Source organism: Saccostrea echinata, unplaced genomic scaffold, assembly GCF_033153115.1.
Source record: "Saccostrea echinata isolate AGI-Se365-2 ecotype Australia unplaced genomic scaffold, CSIRO_AGI_Sech_v1 ptg000028l, whole genome shotgun sequence".
NCBI classification, from domain to species: Eukaryota; Metazoa; Mollusca; class Bivalvia; order Ostreida; family Ostreidae; genus Saccostrea; species Saccostrea echinata.
In genome coordinates, this window is record NW_026889777.1 from 9,731,540 (window position 1) to 9,751,140 (window position 19,601).

General features: G+C 34.9%; 1 protein-coding gene across 1 annotated transcript; it reads left to right on the forward strand.

The window, feature by feature from the left end:
* Positions 1 to 12,426: 12,426 nt before the first annotated feature.
* On the forward strand, positions 12,427 to 19,152 carry LOC133193993 (pyruvate dehydrogenase E1 component subunit alpha, somatic form, mitochondrial-like). The gene is made up of 9 exons (XM_061329904.1): positions 12,427 to 12,456; positions 12,702 to 12,761; positions 12,920 to 13,093; positions 14,262 to 14,388; positions 16,517 to 16,608; positions 17,778 to 18,026; positions 18,150 to 18,286; positions 18,810 to 18,918; positions 19,030 to 19,152. The coding sequence occupies exons 1-9, from the start codon at positions 12,427 to 12,429 to the stop codon at positions 19,150 to 19,152; spliced, it is 1,101 nt and encodes a 366-aa protein (XP_061185888.1).
* The last annotated feature ends 449 nt before the right edge of the window (positions 19,153 to 19,601 follow it).

Consider the following 19,601-nt stretch of genomic DNA (forward strand, 5'->3'; position numbering starts at 1 on the left):
GTTAGCTTAGTTTCAAAGAAACTATTCAAGATTTTTTTTTATCAAATTTTAAATGCTGAAGCCAATGCACTGATACATAATTTGATGATAAATCAACTGTGTCCTTTTCTCTTTTTTTCCCTTGACCTTCCCAATGATCTTTGACATCACTATTTACTAAGTCTAAAACTCAGTTCTAAAGAGACTATTCAAGACATCAATGCAAATTTTCATCTTGCATTACTTATGAACACTGGGCTGGGGCATTCATGTCCTATGGACATACTTCTAGTTTGTTTTTCTTTCGTTTTAGATTTGCCGTTATTGTTGTCGTTATTTGTTTACAGAAAAGTTTTTTGATCCTTAACAAACAAATCTGTCCTCTCGGATAGTTCATGTTGGAAAAATGCATTATTTACTTTAAAATAGCATGAAATATGGAGATGACGAACAATAATCAAGCTCAAAAGTCCAATGAAATACATGTTATACAAATTGGGAGCAGAAAAAACCCGGACCTCTAAAACCATCAGAGGTGGGATCAGGTGCCACGGAGGAATAAGACTAAAACAATTCAGTTGTGTACCTCTGAAAACAGAGATGGGTTCAGCATTCGACTAAATGAAATATGAAAGATAACGAACAGTATTCAAGCTTAAAAGTCCATTCAGACAATTCAGATTAGGAGCAGAGCAAACATCAGGACCTCTAAAACCATCAGAGGTGGGATCAGGTGCCATGGAGGAGTGAGCATCCCCTGCTGATCGGTCACACCCGGAAAGTGCTCCTTGTCATGATCGAGAAAAACGGAAAAATCCGTAGACAATTAAGTATGTAAAGAATGGTCTAACAATTGGTATGAAATACGTCAGTCTGCATATTTGACTTAATGATAGATTGTATTTGCTGACAAGGTCATTTTATCGACCACAGAACTTGCAAAATGATGACTTTATACGAGACTGTTGTCATTCTTGTTTCATCAACTTGTTTGTCAGTAGCTTACCTCGTATTAGAATTTATTCGTACGCAGAGCATGCTCTTGCGTATCGAATCAACTGAGAAACATAAACCCTATATGTAGGTGATAAGGGTATATTGCTACTTAAGTAAGGATATATATATTTATTAATATAATTCCGTATGTAGATGATATGGGTATATGATTACAGTTGTGACTATGGATTAATTAAAGTCATCTTCTGGTTATCAAAACCATTTTGAAGATTTTTCTTTTACACAACAACAGTGGAGATGAAATAAAAAAAATACATCCTTACCTAAACATTGATATATAGTTACATTTAAGATGTTAACGTCTATGGTATCGTTGAGTAGACCAAAAGGAAGTTGACGTTTTGGTGCAAGTTTGTAATCTATGGCAAGTTTTATTGTTCCTACGTCGATTTTCCATGCAGTTTATCACTTAAATCTAATTTAGATAGAAAGATGTGGGTGAATTAAAAAGAAAATGACTGACCGGACACAATTATCAAGCTGCATTAAAAATTCAGGTTATCTGAATAAATTTCTATGGCTATGATACTGGCTATGATCTTTTAATACTGGCTAAATGTCTGCCAAATGTTTTATTGACGTCATAAGACAAATAAAAAGAAAGAATTTTCAAAGTGTAAAACAATAACTGATATACCATTTAAAGGATTAAAATGTTATGTAAATCACAAGCAGCATTAATGAAAGTCAAGTATCTGAGTAAGGAGTACAACACTTGAACCTTTGCTCCCCAACTTGGAAAAACTTTTATAACTCTATAAATTCTTGCTTTCTTTTTTGGCAATTTTATAAGTAAATAAATGTCTGCTTTCTACTCTGAAAAAAAGACACTAGGAATATTTTTACGAAATAAATCTGTTATTTAGAGGATCCGTCTGTGTTTCAGATCCATATTTCCACAGTCAGGAGTGCAAAACCATTTTTAATAGATCCTAATCCAATGATGAAGTGGCTTCTAATCATACTAATAAGTATTATTTGATTAATAAGCATCTATCTGAAAAATTTAAAACTAAATTCATGAATGTTTTATTATTGAAATTTGTTCCTTTTTTTCAACTTAATCAATCCAGATGTGTTTTAAATGTGCTTAGACACAGATTTGAAGTTAATATTTACTCAAATATTCTGTATAATTTAATGACTTATATGTTGCTATAGCATTTCATACGAAAATTTGATAAAAATCTTATTTTGAAACTTAGAATTTCTGGACGCGTTTGATAGACACATCCTTGCACTTTCACAAATTTTAACTTGTTACTTGTTACTTTAGAAAAGTAGCAATTTTGTTGTTTATTAATGAAAAATATTAAACTATAATGCAGAAATTTCAGAGTAGAAATGTAGAGAGCAAAATCCTATCACCAGTATATTGTCAGTCCGTGCTCAGTGGTGTGTGCAGAGTTTAACAATTGAACACACCCGGTGAAACCTAAACGTTAACAACAACAGAGCTCGTGCCCTGTTTACAAAAACAGTTTACGTTTCACGGGTGTATTCAATTTGTTAAACTCTGTACACCACTACACAACACTGAGCACGGGCTGACAATACTTAGTGAGTGGGTTTTGCTTTCGCACATTTTTACTCTGAATTTTCTGGATTATAGATGTAATATTATTCATTAATACACAACAAAATTGCTACTTTTCTTAAGTATTAAGGATAAAGTTAAAAATTGTAAAAGTGCAAGGATGTGTTAATCAAACGCCTCCGAAATTCGTAGTTTCAAAAATTTCCAGATTGAATAAGTTTTTAGCTCACCTGAGCTGAAAGCTCAAGTGAGCTTTTCTGATCACATTTTGTCCGGCGTCCGTTAGACTGTCCGTCTGTCTGTCTGTCCGTCTGTCTGTCTGTCTGTCTGTAAACTTTTCACATTTTCGACTTCTTCTCAAGAACCACTGGGCCAATTTCAACCAAACTTGCCACAAAGTATCCTTGGGTAAAGGAGATTCAAGTTTGTTCAAATGAAGGGCCACACCCTCTATCAAGGGGAGATAATTAGGAATTAGTGAAAAAATAATGGCAACATTTAAAAATCTTCTTCTCCAGAACCATAGGGCCAGGAAAGATGAAACTCATGTGGAAGCATCCTCAGGTAGTGTAGATTCAAGTTTCTTCAAATCATGACCCCTGGGGGTAGGGCATGGCCACAATGGAGGATCAAAGTTTTACATAGAAATATATAGGAAAAATCTTTAAAAATCTTCTTCTCAAGAACAGCAAAGCCATGATGAGTCATATTTATATGGAAGCATCCTCAGGTAGTGTAGATTCAAGTTTGTTGAAACCATGACCCCCGGGGGTAGGGCGGGGCCACAATGGAGGATCAAAGTTTTACATAGAAATATATAGGAAAAATCTTTAAAAATCTTCTTCTCAAGAACAGCAAAGCCATGATGAGTCATATTTATATGGAAGCATCCTCAGGTAGTGTAGATTCAAGTTTGTTGAAACCATGACCCCCGGGGGTAGGGCGTGGCCACAATGGAGGATCAAAGTTTTACATAGAAATATATAGGAAAAATCTTTAAAAATCTTCTTCTCAAGAACAGCAAAGCCATGATGAGTCATATTTATATGGAAGCATCCTCAGGTAGTGTAGATTCAAGTTTGTTGAAACCATGACCCCCAGGGGTAGGGCGTGGCCACAATGGAGGATCAAATTTTTACATAGAAATATATAGGAAAAATCTTTAAAAATCTTCTTCTCAAGAACAGCAAAGCCATGATGAGTCATATTTATATGGAAGCATCCTCAGGTAGTGTAGATTCAAGTTTGTTGAAACCATGACCCCCGGGGGTAGGGCATGGCCATAATGGAGGATCAAAGTTTTACATAGAAATATATAGGAAAAATCTTTAAAAATCTTTTTCTCAAGAACAGCAAAGTCATGATGAGTCATATTTATATGGAAGCATCCTCAGGTAGTGTAGATTCAAGTTTGTTGAAACCATGACCCCCGGGGGTAGGGCGTGGCCACAATGGAGGATCAAAGTTTTACATAGAAATGTATTGGAAAAATCTTTAAAAATCTTCTTCTCAAGAACAGCAAAGCCATGATGAGTCATATTTATATGGAAGCATCCTCAGGTAGTGTAGATTCAAGTTTGTACAAACTATGACCCCCGGGGGTAGAGCGTGGCCACAATGGAGGATCAAAGTTTTACATAGAAATATATAGGAAAAATCTTTAAAAATCATCTTCTCAAGAACAACAAAGTCATGATGAGTCATATTTATATGGAAGCATCCTCAGGTAGTGTAGATTCAAGTTTGTTCAAATCATGACCCCCGGGGGTAGGGTGTGGCCACAATGGAGTATCAAAGTTTTATATAGAAATATATATATAGGAAAAATCTTTAAAAATCTTCTTCTCAAGAACAGCAAAGCCATGATGAGTCATATTTATATGGAAGCATCCTCAGGTAGTGTAGATTCAAGTTTGTTCAAATCATGACCACCGGGGGTAGGGCAGGGCCGCAATGGACTATCAAAGTTGTACATAGAAATATATAGGAAAAATCTTCTTCTCAGGAACAGCAAAGCCCAGATTGTTCATATTTATATGGAAACATCCACAGGTAGTGTAGATTCAAATTTATTCAAATCATGACCCCCGGGGGTAGGGCGGGGCCACAATGGAGGATCAAAGTTTTACATAGAAATGTATAGGAAAAATTTTAAAAGTCTTCTTCTCAGGAACAGCAAAGCCTTGATTGATCATATTTATGTGGAAGCATCCTCAGGTAGTGTAGATTCAAGTTTGTTGAAACCATGACCCCCGGGGGTAGGGCGGGGCCACAATGGAGGATCAAAGTTTTACATAGAAATATATAGGAAAAATCTTTAAAAATCTTCTTCTCAAGAACAGCAAAGCCATGATGAGTCATATTTATATGGAAGCATCCTCAGGTAGTGTAGATTCAAGTTTGTTGAAACCATGACCCCCAGGGGTAGGGCGTGGCCACAATGGAGGATCAAAGTTTTACATAGAAATATATAGGAAAAATCTTTAAAAATCTTCTTCTCAAGAACAGCAAAGCCATGATGAGTCATATTTATATGGAAGCATCCTCAGGTAGTGTAGATTCAAGTTTGTTGAAACCATGACCCCCGGGGGTAGGGCATGGCCATAATGGAGGATCAAAGTTTTACATAGAAATATATAGGAAAAATCTTTAAAAATCTTTTTCTCAAGAACAGCAAAGTCATGATGAGTCATATTTATATGGAAGCATCCTCAGGTAGTGTAGATTCAAGTTTGTTGAAACCATGACCCCCGGGGGTAGGGCGTGGCCACAATGGAGGATCAAAGTTTTACATAGAAATGTATTGGAAAAATCTTTAAAAATCTTCTTCTCAAGAACAGCAAAGCCATGATGAGTCATATTTATATGGAAGCATCCTCAGGTAGTGTAGATTCAAGTTTGTACAAACTATGACCCCCGGGGGTAGAGCGTGGCCACAATGGAGGATCAAAGTTTTACATAGAAATATATAGGAAAAATCTTTAAAAATCATCTTCTCAAGAACAACAAAGTCATGATGAGTCATATTTATATGGAAGCATCCTCAGGTAGTGTAGATTCAAGTTTGTTCAAATCATGACCCCCGGGGGTAGGGTGTGGCCACAATGGAGTATCAAAGTTTTATATAGAAATATATATATAGGAAAAATCTTTAAAAATCTTCTTCTCAAGAACAGCAAAGCCATGATGAGTCATATTTATATGGAAGCATCCTCAGGTAGTGTAGATTCAAGTTTGTTCAAATCATGACCACCGGGGGTAGGGCAGGGCCGCAATGGACTATCAAAGTTGTACATAGAAATATATAGGAAAAATCTTCTTCTCAGGAACAGCAAAGCCCAGATTGTTCATATTTATATGGAAACATCCACAGGTAGTGTAGATTCAAATTTATTCAAATCATGACCCCCGGGGGTAGGGCGGGGCCACAATGGAGGATCAAAGTTTTACATAGAAATGTATAGGAAAAATTTTAAAAGTCTTCTTCTCAGGAACAGCAAAGCCTTGATTGATCATATTTATGTGGAAGCATCCTCAGGTAGTGTAGATTCAAGTTTGTTGAAACCATGACCCCCGGGGGTAGGGCGGGGCCACAATGGAGGATCAAAGTTTTACATAGAAATATATAGGAAAAATCTTTAAAAATCTTCTTCTCAAGAACAGCAAAGCCATGATGAGTCATATTTATATGGAAGCATCCTCAGGTAGTGTAGATTCAAGTTTGTTGAAACCATGACCCCCAGGGGTAGGGCGTGGCCACAATGGAGGATCAAAGTTTTACATAGAAATATATAGGAAAAATCTTTAAAAATCTTCTTCTCAAGAACAGCAAAGCCATGATGAGTCATATTTATATGGAAGCATCCTCAGGTAGTGTAGATTCAAGTTTGTTGAAACCATGACCCCCGGGGGTAGGGCATGGCCATAATGGAGGATCAAAGTTTTACATAGAAATATATAGGAAAAATCTTTAAAAATCTTTTTCTCAAGAACAGCAAAGTCATGATGAGTCATATTTATATGGAAGCATCCTCAGGTAGTGTAGATTCAAGTTTGTTGAAACCATGACCCCCGGGGGTAGGGCGTGGCCACAATGGAGGATCAAAGTTTTACATAGAAATGTATTGGAAAAATCTTTAAAAATCTTCTTCTCAAGAACAGCAAAGCCATGATGAGTCATATTTATATGGAAGCATCCTCAGGTAGTGTAGATTCAAGTTTGTACAAACTATGACCCCCGGGGGTAGAGCGTGGCCACAATGGAGGATCAAAGTTTTACATAGAAATATATAGGAAAAATCTTTAAAAATCATCTTCTCAAGAACAACAAAGTCATGATGAGTCATATTTATATGGAAGCATCCTCAGGTAGTGTAGATTCAAGTTTGTTCAAATCATGACCCCCGGGGGTAGGGTGTGGCCACAATGGAGTATCAAAGTTTTATATAGAAATATATATATAGGAAAAATCTTTAAAAATCTTCTTCTCAAGAACAGCAAAGCCATGATGAGTCATATTTATATGGAAGCATCCTCAGGTAGTGTAGATTCAAGTTTGTTCAAATCATGACCACCGGGGGTAGGGCAGGGCCGCAATGGACTATCAAAGTTGTACATAGAAATATATAGGAAAAATCTTCTTCTCAGGAACAGCAAAGCCCAGATTGTTCATATTTATATGGAAACATCCACAGGTAGTGTAGATTCAAATTTATTCAAATCATGACCCCCGGGGGTAGGGCGGGGCCACAATGGAGGATCAAAGTTTTACATAGAAATGTATAGGAAAAATTTTAAAAGTCTTCTTCTCAGGAACAGCAAAGCCTTGATTGATCATATTTATGTGGAAGCATCCTCAGGTAGTGTAGATTCAAGTTTGTTGAAACCATGACCCCCGGGGGTAGGGCGGGGCCACAATGGAGGATCAAAGTTTTACATAGAAATATATAGGAAAAATCTTTAAAAATCTTCTTCTCAAGAACAGCAAAGCCATGATGAGTCATATTTATATGGAAGCATCCTCAGGTAGTGTAGATTCAAGTTTGTACAAACTATGACCCCCGGGGGTAGAGCGTGGCCACAATGGAGGATCAAAGTTTTACATAGAAATATATAGGAAAAATCTTTAAAAATCTTCTTCTCAAGAACAACAAAGCCATGATGAGTCATATTTATATGGAAGCATCCTCAGGTAGTGTAGATTCAAATTTGTTGAAACCATGACCCCCGGGGGTAGGGCATGGCCATAATGGAGGATCAAAGTTTTACATAGAAATATATAGGAAAAATCTTTAAAAATCTTTTTCTCAAGAACAGCAAAGTCATGATGAGTCATATTTATATGGAAGCATGCTCAGGTAGTGTAGATTCAAGTTTGTTGAAACCATGACCCCCGGGGGTAGGGCGTGGCCACAATGGAGGATCAAAGTTTTACATAGAAATGTATTGGAAAAATCTTTAAAAATCTTCTTCTCAAGAACAGCAAAGCCATGATGAGTCATATTTATATGGAAGCATCCTCAGGTAGTGTAGATTCAAGTTTGTACAAACTATGACCCCCGGGGGTAGAGCGTGGCCACAATGGAGGATCAAAGTTTTACATAGAAATATATAGGAAAAATCTTTAAAAATCATCTTCTCAAGAACAACAAAGTCATGATGAGTCATATTTATATGGAAGCATCCTCAGGTAGTGTAGATTCAAGTTTGTTCAAATCATGACCCCCGGGGGTAGGGTGTGGCCACAATGGAGTATCAAAGTTTTATATAGAAATATATATATAGGAAAAATCTTTAAAAATCTTCTTCTCAAGAACAGCAAAGCCATGATGAGTCATATTTATATGGAAGCATCCTCAGGTAGTGTAGATTCAAGTTTGTTCAAATCATGACCACCGGGGGTAGGGCAGGGCCGCAATGGACTATCAAAGTTGTACATAGAAATATATAGGAAAAATCTTCTTCTCAGGAACAGCAAAGCCCAGATTGTTCATATTTATATGGAAACATCCACAGGTAGTGTAGATTCAAATTTATTCAAATCATGACCCCCGGGGGTAGGGCGGGGCCACAATGGAGGATCAAAGTTTTACATAGAAATGTATAGGAAAAATTTTAAAAGTCTTCTTCTCAGGAACAGCAAAGCCTTGATTGATCATATTTATGTGGAAGCATCCTCAGGTAGTGTAGATTCTATTTTGTTCAAATCATGACCCCCATGGGTAGGATGGGGCCACAATGGAGGATCAAAGTTTTACATAGAAATGTATAGGAAAAATTTTAAAAGTCTTCTTCTCAGGAACAGCAAAGCCTTGATTGATCATATTTATGTGGAAGCATCCTCAGGTAATGTAGATTCTATTTTGTTCAAATCATGACCCCCATAGGTAGGATGGGGCCACAATGGAGGATCAAAGTCTTAAATAGAAATATATAGGAAAATATCCTTCTGAAGAACTGCAAACCATGATTAGTCATTTTGATATGGAAGCATCCTCAGGTAGTGTATATTCAATTTTGTTCAATGATGACCCCCAGGGGTTGGATGGGGCCCATTGGGGGATCGAAAGTTTTACATAAGAACATATAGAAAAAATATTTCTTCTCAAGAACAGGAAAGCTATGTTTAGTCATATTGATATGGAAGCATCCTCAGGTAGTGTAGATTCAAGTTCAAATGATGACCCCTGGGATAGGGAGGAGCCACAATGGAGGATCAAATTTTTACAAAGGAATATATGGGAAATTTTTTTTAAAATCTTCTCAAGTACAATAAAGCCATTTGTTATATTGACATGGAAGCATCATCAGGTAGTTTACAATTCAAGCCCCCCTCCCCCACCCCAGGTAATCTTTTCAATACTGAAGTGATTTGTGCTTTTGCCTAGCCAATGTGCTCAGGTGAGCGATGTGGCCCATGGGCCTCTTGTTAATTTTATTTTCGTGTGAAATTCTATAGCAACATATAAGTTGTGATATTATACAGAAAATTTGAGAAAATATAAGCTTCAAATCTGTGTCTATGCACCTTTAATCTTTTCTTTTCATGTTTTAAGAAATAAAAAATAAGATTAAAAGAATTGTAATAAAATTCAGATAATTCAACCACGACTTTACTGACAGTTCTCTTCCTCGCTGCCTTTAGAAAGAAAATGTATCTGTCATCGACTTGATATCCTCAGACGCGTATTACTGCTGTGTAATATTATTAAAGGTGCTTAAACACAGATTTGAAGTTAATATTTACTCAATTTTTCTGTATAATTTCATGTCTTATATGTTGCTATAGCATTTCATACGAAAATTTGATAAAAATCTTATTTTATCTGGAAGTTATTGAAACTTCAAATTTCTGGATGCGTTTGATAGACACATCCTTGCACTTTCACAAATTTTAACTTTATCCTTGTTACTTTAGAAAAGTAGCAATTTTGTTGTTTACTACTGAAAAATATTAAAACTATAATGCAGAAATTTCAGAGTAGAAATGTAGAAAGCAAAATCCTATCACCAGTATATTGTCAGTCCGTGCTCAGTGGTGTGTGCAGAGTTTAACAATTGAACACACCCGGTGAAACCTAAACATTAACAACAACAGAGCTCGTGCCCTGTTTACAAAAACAGTTTACGTTTCACGGGTGTATTCAATTTGTTAAACTCTGTACACAACTACACAATACTGAGCACGGGCTGACAAAACTTAAGTGAGTGGGTTTTGCTTTCGCACATTTTTACTCTGAATTTTCTGGATTATAGATGTAATATTATTCATTAATACACAACAAAATTGCTACTTTTCTTAAGTATTAAGGATAAAGTTAAAAATTGTGAAAGTGCAAGGATGTGTTAATCAAACGCCTCCCGAAATTCGTAGTTTCAATAATTTCCAGATCAAATAAGTTTTTAATTTTATTTTCGTGTGAAATTCTATAGCGACATATAAGTTGTGATATTATATAGAAAATTTGAGAAAATATAAACTTCAAATCTCTGTCTATGCACCTTTAAAATTTAGGAATTCCAACTTTACAATGGCTTTTCCAACAAATTCCAACTTTAAAGTTGGTAATGCCAACTTTAACCTTGGTTTTTTTCAACTTTTAAGTTGTAATTTTTAAGTCTTTTCCAACTCTAAAGTTGGTAATTCCAACTTTAAGTTGGTAATGTTAATTTTATTCTTGGCTTCTCCAAATTAAATCTTGGCTTATCCTATTTTAATTGGAGCTTTTCTAACCCTTTTTCTTAGCTTTTTCCCCTTTATTTTCAATTGATACCAAGTTTTTTAATACAAACTTAATACACTAAAACAAATTGGTGAGCAATTAAACTATGTCTACTATTGTTTATCTTGACCTTCCACATGATCTTGCATATAGTATAACGTACTTTCCAACTTAAAATGAACAGAATTTCTTTTGGGCCATATTTCATAATTCTATAAGGGTTAACGCCATGCAACCCCGTACATGACAGGAGTTCAACCATAGCTATTTAGGAGATAGAACAAATGTTTTGTTTTGTATGAGAGAATAAGCTCTAACAAATGTGACCATAATTAGGTGTCTCATATATCGGATGAATCAACATTACATTTCAGGCTACAAATACAACTGAACTAAATGTATCAATTCTGTATATGAAAACATAATGAAATCATTCCTTCATTCATCATAATTTCATACTTTTAAAAATCGTTTCTTTCCATTGTAATCTTTTTCTTGCCAGTATCTACTGCGTCACGGGGCCTCGGTTTAAACGGTTTCATCCGAAGGATCGTATCAATTTTATTTAATGGATATTTTAGTATTTCACTGTTGAAAATGGAATGAAATAAATTATATCAAAGTATACGTTTTCATTTTATGTAATCATCGCATGGTAAGGTTTTTCAGTCCGCTCCCAACAAACCCTTGGCAGAATACACCACCAAAACGTTAGCTGATACGTTGTTGTTTTTTTCCAAGCTAGATCCTCGGAACCAATGAGAAGCCTGCTTTCATGGTGCATTACGTCATGTAATAAAACAAGTGACGAACAATCACCTATAAATATTTTGTTACTCCGTGTTCTTCTATACACATATACATTATCTTCTCCCTTCATATCCATCTTCGTCTGATAAACCTTTAATTACTTCCTGTAGCTTTTCAATTTGTGCTTTCGTGTACATCTTTATTTACAATGGATACCGAACTATAATATGAAAACTATTACCCGATTGGCTGGAACTCAGAGTTCAAATTAGAAGATGCCGTTTATGTCGGCCAGAGTTTTAATGGTGTATTCTGCTTGGGGTTTGTGGGGAGTGAAGCGGACCGAAAATCCTTGGCTTTTGAAGATTTTTTTTATATTTGTGGGGTACAATTTTTGTAAAAACATTAAAATATATGTTGTAGTGTTATAAGAAATACCCACTATGATGGTGTTAAGCATAAAATTCTTGTGTTCACCAGATTTGAATTTGAAAAATAATATTTCATTGATTTCTTTTAACTATTTTTTTTAAATTGTAATTGAGTGGGATTAAGTTTTTGCAAGTATGGAGTAGCATGTGTACTGTTTTCATAGAAATTATAAACATATGAGATTTTGATTGATTTTAAATAGAACTTTCTGAGTTGTCCACTTGCGTCGAAACGTTTTGCAGATTGGGCCTTAATTTTTGAAGCTATGTGAATTTAATGATCCATCTAGTATTCAAACAAATATATAAAGGGCGCTCCATATTATTTTCAATGTGTGTTTAAATTATTCCTCTTTTATTTCTTTTTTGACAGTAAACGGGGGTTAATGTTTTGTACACTAAATGCAAGCATTAATTTACATATTCACTCGTCTGTTATATGAACTGTACACCAATGACTTAGCAACAAATATCAGCAGAGGTGGAAATCATGTATCTATGTGCAAAATCATTCCAGAGGGTATGTCTTTTATCTTAATATCTAAAATACAGATGAGTATTCTTGACAATTTAACCCTTTTTAAGGTAAAAATAATAAAGCAAAGATATACTTGCTAGATTAGATTTTTTATTTGTAAAATGTGTTTGACTATGACTTTTTTTTGTTATTTTTTTTTTAAATTTATTATTATTATTTTTTTTGAAATATTTATTTATTAAAATTATCATTGTTTTTGCAATGACTTTATCACTTTCTTTTTGCAGATATTTGTTCAAGGTTTTTCAAGGCGAGGTTTTGCCAAAGAAGCTGTCTTTGAAATAGAGGTATTAATCCCTATAATATTATCATCATATCAATTATATATTTAAGTAAATATTTTGCTTTAAGTATATTTTGTTTTGAATTTTGATTTATCCTTAAGACCCTCTAAAAGAGGTTCAACTTTATTGTGTAATCCTCGTCATTTTTTTTTCTTGGTCAGCCTTATCAATTACATAGATTAGACACTGGTCCTTCAACTAGATTTACCCTCACGAGGAAGGATGCCCTCGGTTATTTCAAGATGATGACAGGAATGAGAGAGACGGGAGATGCAGCACAGAAATTGTTTGATCAAAACTATATTCGGGGACTTCTTCATCTGTGTTCAGGAATGGTAAAAAAAAATTCTTCCTTTTCTTTTAATACCCTCTGAGGTATTCCAAAAAGTTTTAGCTTTTTCATTCATAAAAAAAAAACTTCTATGGATGTCCCACTTTGGCATGACCTTTATTTTCATCTATTTTCCCGATACCATCTTTATTGCTGTTGTTCAGGTTTCTTGACTCTCCTGTCATTGTGCTTCATAGGGATTGATTCAGATTCCGTCAAATGTAAAATTGTCCTGTATCCCTAATGTAAAACACAAAAATGAACACCATCATCTCCAAAAAAAAAAAAAGAAAAAAAAAAAAAAAAAAAAAAAAAAAAAAAAAAAAAAACTATAATTCTTGCTTGTCTTAAAATATGTATGATTAAGTTAACATATTTTAAATGTACTTCTTAAAAGAATTTTGGATTCCGATTTTGTTTATGGATTATCAAAAGTCTTTTAAAATATTCCCTGAATACATTTCAGCTGTCTTAAAGAAATTCCTTCTTATTCAACATTTCCATAATGTTCCTTTATTAAACCATAGTTTAAGTAAATGGTCTGATACTATTGTAACAAGTAATTGTAATTAAATGTGTGTTTCACATTTTAATTACTCCTATTATGTATGTTTACGTTTGTATTGTCCATGTCCACTCGTGGTGTTTATGTTAACTATGTGTACATGCCATGTATTTGACTATATTTAAAGTTTGATCTGTTTCTTGTTATAATATCTCTAATTATTCCTAAATTAGTCAACATGATGCATATGCTCAAAAAATTGATTGTTTGTTTGTTGTTTTACGTCCCGTTCAAGAATTTTTCACTCATGTAGAGACGTCACCATATACCGGTGAAAGGATTCAAATCTAGACCTTTACTCGGCACTCAGGGCCATTGAGCAGTGAGGGATCTTTATTGTGCCAACGCTTACCGTGACACGGGACCTCGGTTTTTAAGGTCTCATCCGAAGGGCCCTGCAACTTTTACTTCAAAGTGCCTAACGCTTGGCAAAGGAACAGTTGCTACCCATTTTTTTATCGACTTCAGTCAGTCGCCGCCGTGATTTGAACACACGACCTTCCGATCACGGAGCGTGCGCTCTACTGATTTAGCTACCGGCGATATGCTCAAAAGAAGAACACTATCTGTTATATACATGTATATTTTATCCTATTCCCTGATACAGGAAGCTGTGCGAGCTGGAGTAGAAGCAGCCATAACATCAGAGGACATATTAGTTGGCACATACCGTATTCATGGCTGGGCCTATGCTAGAGGGATACCAGTCGAGGAAATTCTGGCAGAATTTTTAGGTAAGCATAGTTAAAGAAACTTTTGCTTTTCAATTCATTTTTGGATGTCGTGGGTTGTATAACAGCATCTGGCCTTGCAGACAAATTGAATACCGCGCGATAGCGTTAATTTGATAATTTGTCAGCACGGACAGATATTTAAAAAAAAATCAATAATTATATTTACATTCTCTAATTTTCTCTCTTCTGTAATGTTCATTCCATTCAACATTATTATAAATTAAGCGCCTTTCAGACCTGATGTGGTCAGTAGACGTAAGAGCCGTTATGACGTGAGAAGTTACATAACAAAAATGAATATTGTGAGAGGGAAAATGATAAATTAATTCTAATTGTACAATTATTCTATTTTAAGCTCACCTCGAAGAAGTCGAGATGAGCTTATGCTATACCCCCGACGTCGGCGTCACGGTTAAATTGTTAGGAGCAAGTCCATTCCCAAATAACTTTAAGCCCTACCAGGACCAAACTTGCATGGATGATGCATCTAGGGATGGACACTACCGGACTTGCTTCGAATCTTGCCGCCGTTTTCCTCATCGGTGACCAGATTAAAGGTTTTGGAGCAGGTCCATTCCCAAGTAACTAAATGCCCTACTTGGACCAAACTTTCAAATATGATGCATCTAAAGATGTACACTTCCCAACTTGCTTCGGATGCTGGATTTAACCTATCAGATGAGTGAATTTTAGCAATACTTTAACCAAATTAGCATGGGTGATGTATATAGAGATGGACACTTCTAGACCAACCTTGGCTATTATGTGGCCTGTTATTATTAAACTTGCACAGATGATGCATCTAGAGATAAATACTACCAGACTTGCTTTGGATGCTGGATCCGACCTACATTTTCCAGAATAGTGACCAGGTTAAAGTTTTTGGAGCAGGTCCACCCCAAATAACTGTAAGTCCTACTTAAACCAAGAGGAGTGAGCACCCCCTGCCGACCGGTCACATCCGCTTGCTTCTTGGGTTTTCCTGACATTCCAGCATAGTGAAATATAAAACAAACAAACGAACAAACACTCATAATTCTATACATCACTGCATGATGGATAATAGTTAATACAACTATTTATTATCATATTATACAATTATTAAAAGAGACAATGACTCAAAAATGTTTCTGGAAAAGCTCAATAACATACATTTATTACCGTAGTAACATTACAATGCAAAGTGAAAGCCATGTTCACTCTGAAAACTTTTGACGTTGGTGCGAAAGTAAAATGACGTCATTGTTTACCTGTTAAAGTATCATTGATATAAATGAAGAAAAAACCTACTTAGAGTTGACGTAGGGCCATAAAAATTCAGATTTGGCAACTTCTAACCTTGCTCTATTAATATCCATGAAAAAACTTAAAATGTGTAAAAATTGCCATAAGGCCCTTTTGTCATTGGCGCAATCATTTATCATGCATTTAAGACATCAGGCCTTCAACTTTCAGAAACAGTCATTGCCACTTGTTTGCTTTGCTGCAAACGTTAACTGGGGGACTCTGAACATGTTGAAAAATGCCATTTTTCAAACGTTAGGACATGTTGCTATGGTAACCATGACACGTAGCAACCAATTTTTGCCTGATTTGAGTTTACGGTATCAAAGACTTTTATCATAGAGAGTTTGGAGAAATTCTGAGACTATGCGTGCCGCAGCTCCTATATAAAAGTTCAAGTCCTTACAGAGAATGGCTCTTAACAAGTGTGTAAATAATGGCCTTACAATTAGTATGAAATACGTCAGTCAGAACTAGACTTAATGATAGATTGTATTTGCTGACAAGGTCATTGTATCGACCAAAGGATTTAGGATATGATGATTTTAAACGAGATTGTTGATATCCTTGTTTTATCGACTTGTTGGTCAAATGCCTCGTTTTGAAAATTGTTCGCACATGGAGCATGATCTTGCGTATCGAATCAACTGAGAAACATAAACCCTATATGCAAGTGATAAGGTCATATAACATTCGTCAAGGTGAGCTTAGTAGTCTATTACCTATGTTTGAGAAATGTTTGAATCAGAATTGACCTTGAAAATATATCTGAAATTTCTGATATTCCCTCGTTTTTCACTGAAAATGTATCAACATCACATCCATTGTTTTTTTTTTTCCACAGGGAAATCAACTGGGCGCTGTAAGGGTAAAGGTGGCGCCATGCACCTTTACTCGAGGAACATGCTTGGTGGCAACGGAATAATAGGAGCCACGGTAGATATTTCTTTTATTACTAAGAATTCATTTCTTTAGTTCACTATTTAGATCATCCGTTTTCAATACAGATTTTTTTTTAAAATTTTTGTTTTATTACAATCCATTGTTATTTTCACAGTGTGGATTTTTCAATAAGCAAATTTTAAATGGTTACGGGGGGTATTTGTGTTGTCACATCGACACATCAAGTTAAATATGCTGTTTACAGTATCAGCTTTTAATAAATCAGCATGACTTTGTAAATAGATGCTTTTAGTAAGAAAACAATTTTCATCTAATCATAACAAAAATTTGCATGTTTGTTTACCAAAACGTCCTCTTCGTCTTGTGGTCAGTATCAACAAAAAAGCTTGTAAGCGTAAGTCAACTTCCTATTCACTGATAGACCAATAAAAGGCACTCAGCAAATTGATTTAAAAAAAATAAATCATTGTGATCTTTCCTAAAATTTATTCTACATTCAGATTAAACACTTTAACTCTCTTTTGCGTCTTGCCATCTTAGCCTACAAATCATTTGCTTATCACTTTATGCAGTGCAAATCTGACTACATCTTATAAGGAACTGTTTATAAAAGGTGCGTTTGAATAATAGATTCCACTCAAGCGACGATTGTCTGGAAAGCACATAAGAAAGAGAAAAGGCTTTTATTTTATGCAAGGCAAAGAGCTAGGTTCACCTTATGAAATAGCACTCTCCTTATACCAATTAATGGACTATCACTCTCTGTCCCATTTCTAATATCAATATAGTGTAGATGCTTAGTTCTTTCATTTCCTATAATAATGTTTTCTTTGAGACTCCAGATATTGGAATACAGGGTTTGAGAAATTGTGATGTTCTTGAATTTTGCAGCAAAGAATTAAAATATGAGCACTCCCCTCAAAGCAAAAAAATAAAACGTTTTTATAATCTTCCGAAACAATTCTATCATTATGTAATTTCATATTTTGGATCAAAGGTAGTGCTCTATACGAAATATTGACAAATAACCTAAATGACTTTTCAGGGTATGGGGAAAATTATGTCATTTTCAATAGATATGCAGACACCAAGCGTCCAACTGATATTTAATGCATTATCCACTTACACTAAGCAGTTATTTTTTCAAATTCACAAGGCCAAATACACCCTAAGTAAACCTTGCTCTTTTTATTCTCGAAAAGGTACCTCTTGGAACCGGTGTAGGCTTTGCAATGAAATATAAAAAGAAGCCCAATGTGTCTATATCTGTCTATGGAGAAGGTGCAGCCAATCAAGGCCAGATATTTGAAGCCTTTAACATGGCAAAACTTTGGAACCTTCCTTGCATCTACCTTTGTGACAATAATGTATACAGTATTTCAACAATAGCAGAGAGGGTGTCAGCCATCACTGAATTTTATACCAGAGGAGACTACATCCCCGGACTGAGGGTAAATTCTTTTGTGATTATTTTTTATAATGTATTAAAACACATTTATTTTATTTAAATAACAATACATAAAAATGTATATATCCGATTATATAAGTTTCTTTCTTTTCTTTTCCTATAATAGGTTGATGGGATGGACATTCTAGCTGTCCGAGAAGCCTTTGTTTTTGCCAAAAGATACGCTTTAGAAAATGGCCCAATTCTAGTGGAGACAATGTCGTATAGATACAATGGACATAGTGCAAAAGATGAAGGGCTTGAGTAAGATTGCTTTATTTCAGCACATCCTTTGGCGCAGAATATATTTTGGAGGAGTCTTTATAGAGCAGAGATGAAATTGTTTGGATTATTTATTTATCAAACATTTAAAGTTTATAAAAAAAATTAACAAATATAAATAAAATTTGATAAAATCTTATATCCCTGACGTCATTGTTTGTTAAAATTGCATTAAATTAAATAATTGGTGATAATTTGCAGGAGTATAATTTAATGTAGTATCTGATTTACATGTGACAACAAATAATTTGGATTTTTAGACAATGTCTTATAACACGTATGACACGTATGAATAATAAATAGTGAAAGCAGAAGTGGTGCAATATGTATCTCAATGATTTGGTTTCTGAGATTTTGCATTTTGACAAGTTAAAGGATGAAGCTTTGTCTCGACAAGATATATTACATATATTAATCATATAATTCAATGTTTTTTGGAGATTTTAAAGTTTAAGTTCAATCGTATCATATGTCTCATACTTACCATACTCTCTATTTCATAAAGTTACAGGAAAAAAGACGAAATAGAACACATGAAACAAACACAGGACCCTATAGAGAATTTTAAGGAGAGGATTTTAAAGGAAAACTTGACAGACGAAACGGAATTAAAGGTAAATTAAGGCGATACTGAAATCAAATTACCTATTAAAATTATGTAGATATACAAATATGTAGCAAACCTACGCATAAGAACTTATAACTTTTTTTTTCACTTCCGCAAGCATTTAGTTGAAGAAGTCACAGAAGAAATTCAGATTGCGGCAGAAAAGGTCAAAGAAGATAAGGAACCTCATCGTTGCTCTCTTTACGAAGATGTCTACCAGACCGAAGACTACCATACGTAATGCGATACCAACTTTTTTGACAAAAAAGCAAATAAGAGTTGTTTTGGTCGATTGCTTTTTCATTAATATTATTATTTTTTATTAACGTGTTTTACTCAGAAACTTGATCACAAATACGATTTGTCGTTAAGTCGAATGCTGACTGACATCTTTCATACAAATTGGTTTGTCTTTATTCACACTGGCTTTGTCATGGATATTACTAGACCATAACAAGAAGCACATGGTGGGTGTGACTGGTCGACTGGGGATGCTTACTCCTCCGTGGCACCTGATCCCACCTCTTCCATAACATCTCAACTTCTCTCTATTTCCAGAAGTCCAAAATGGCTTCGCCAGTTATGCAAATTATCCCACGTTTCCAACTATCGTTGATGCACTGGCATGTCCAACAAACTAGACAGTGATTCCTTAATATATACCTCATAGGACATCGTTTTTATATCTAC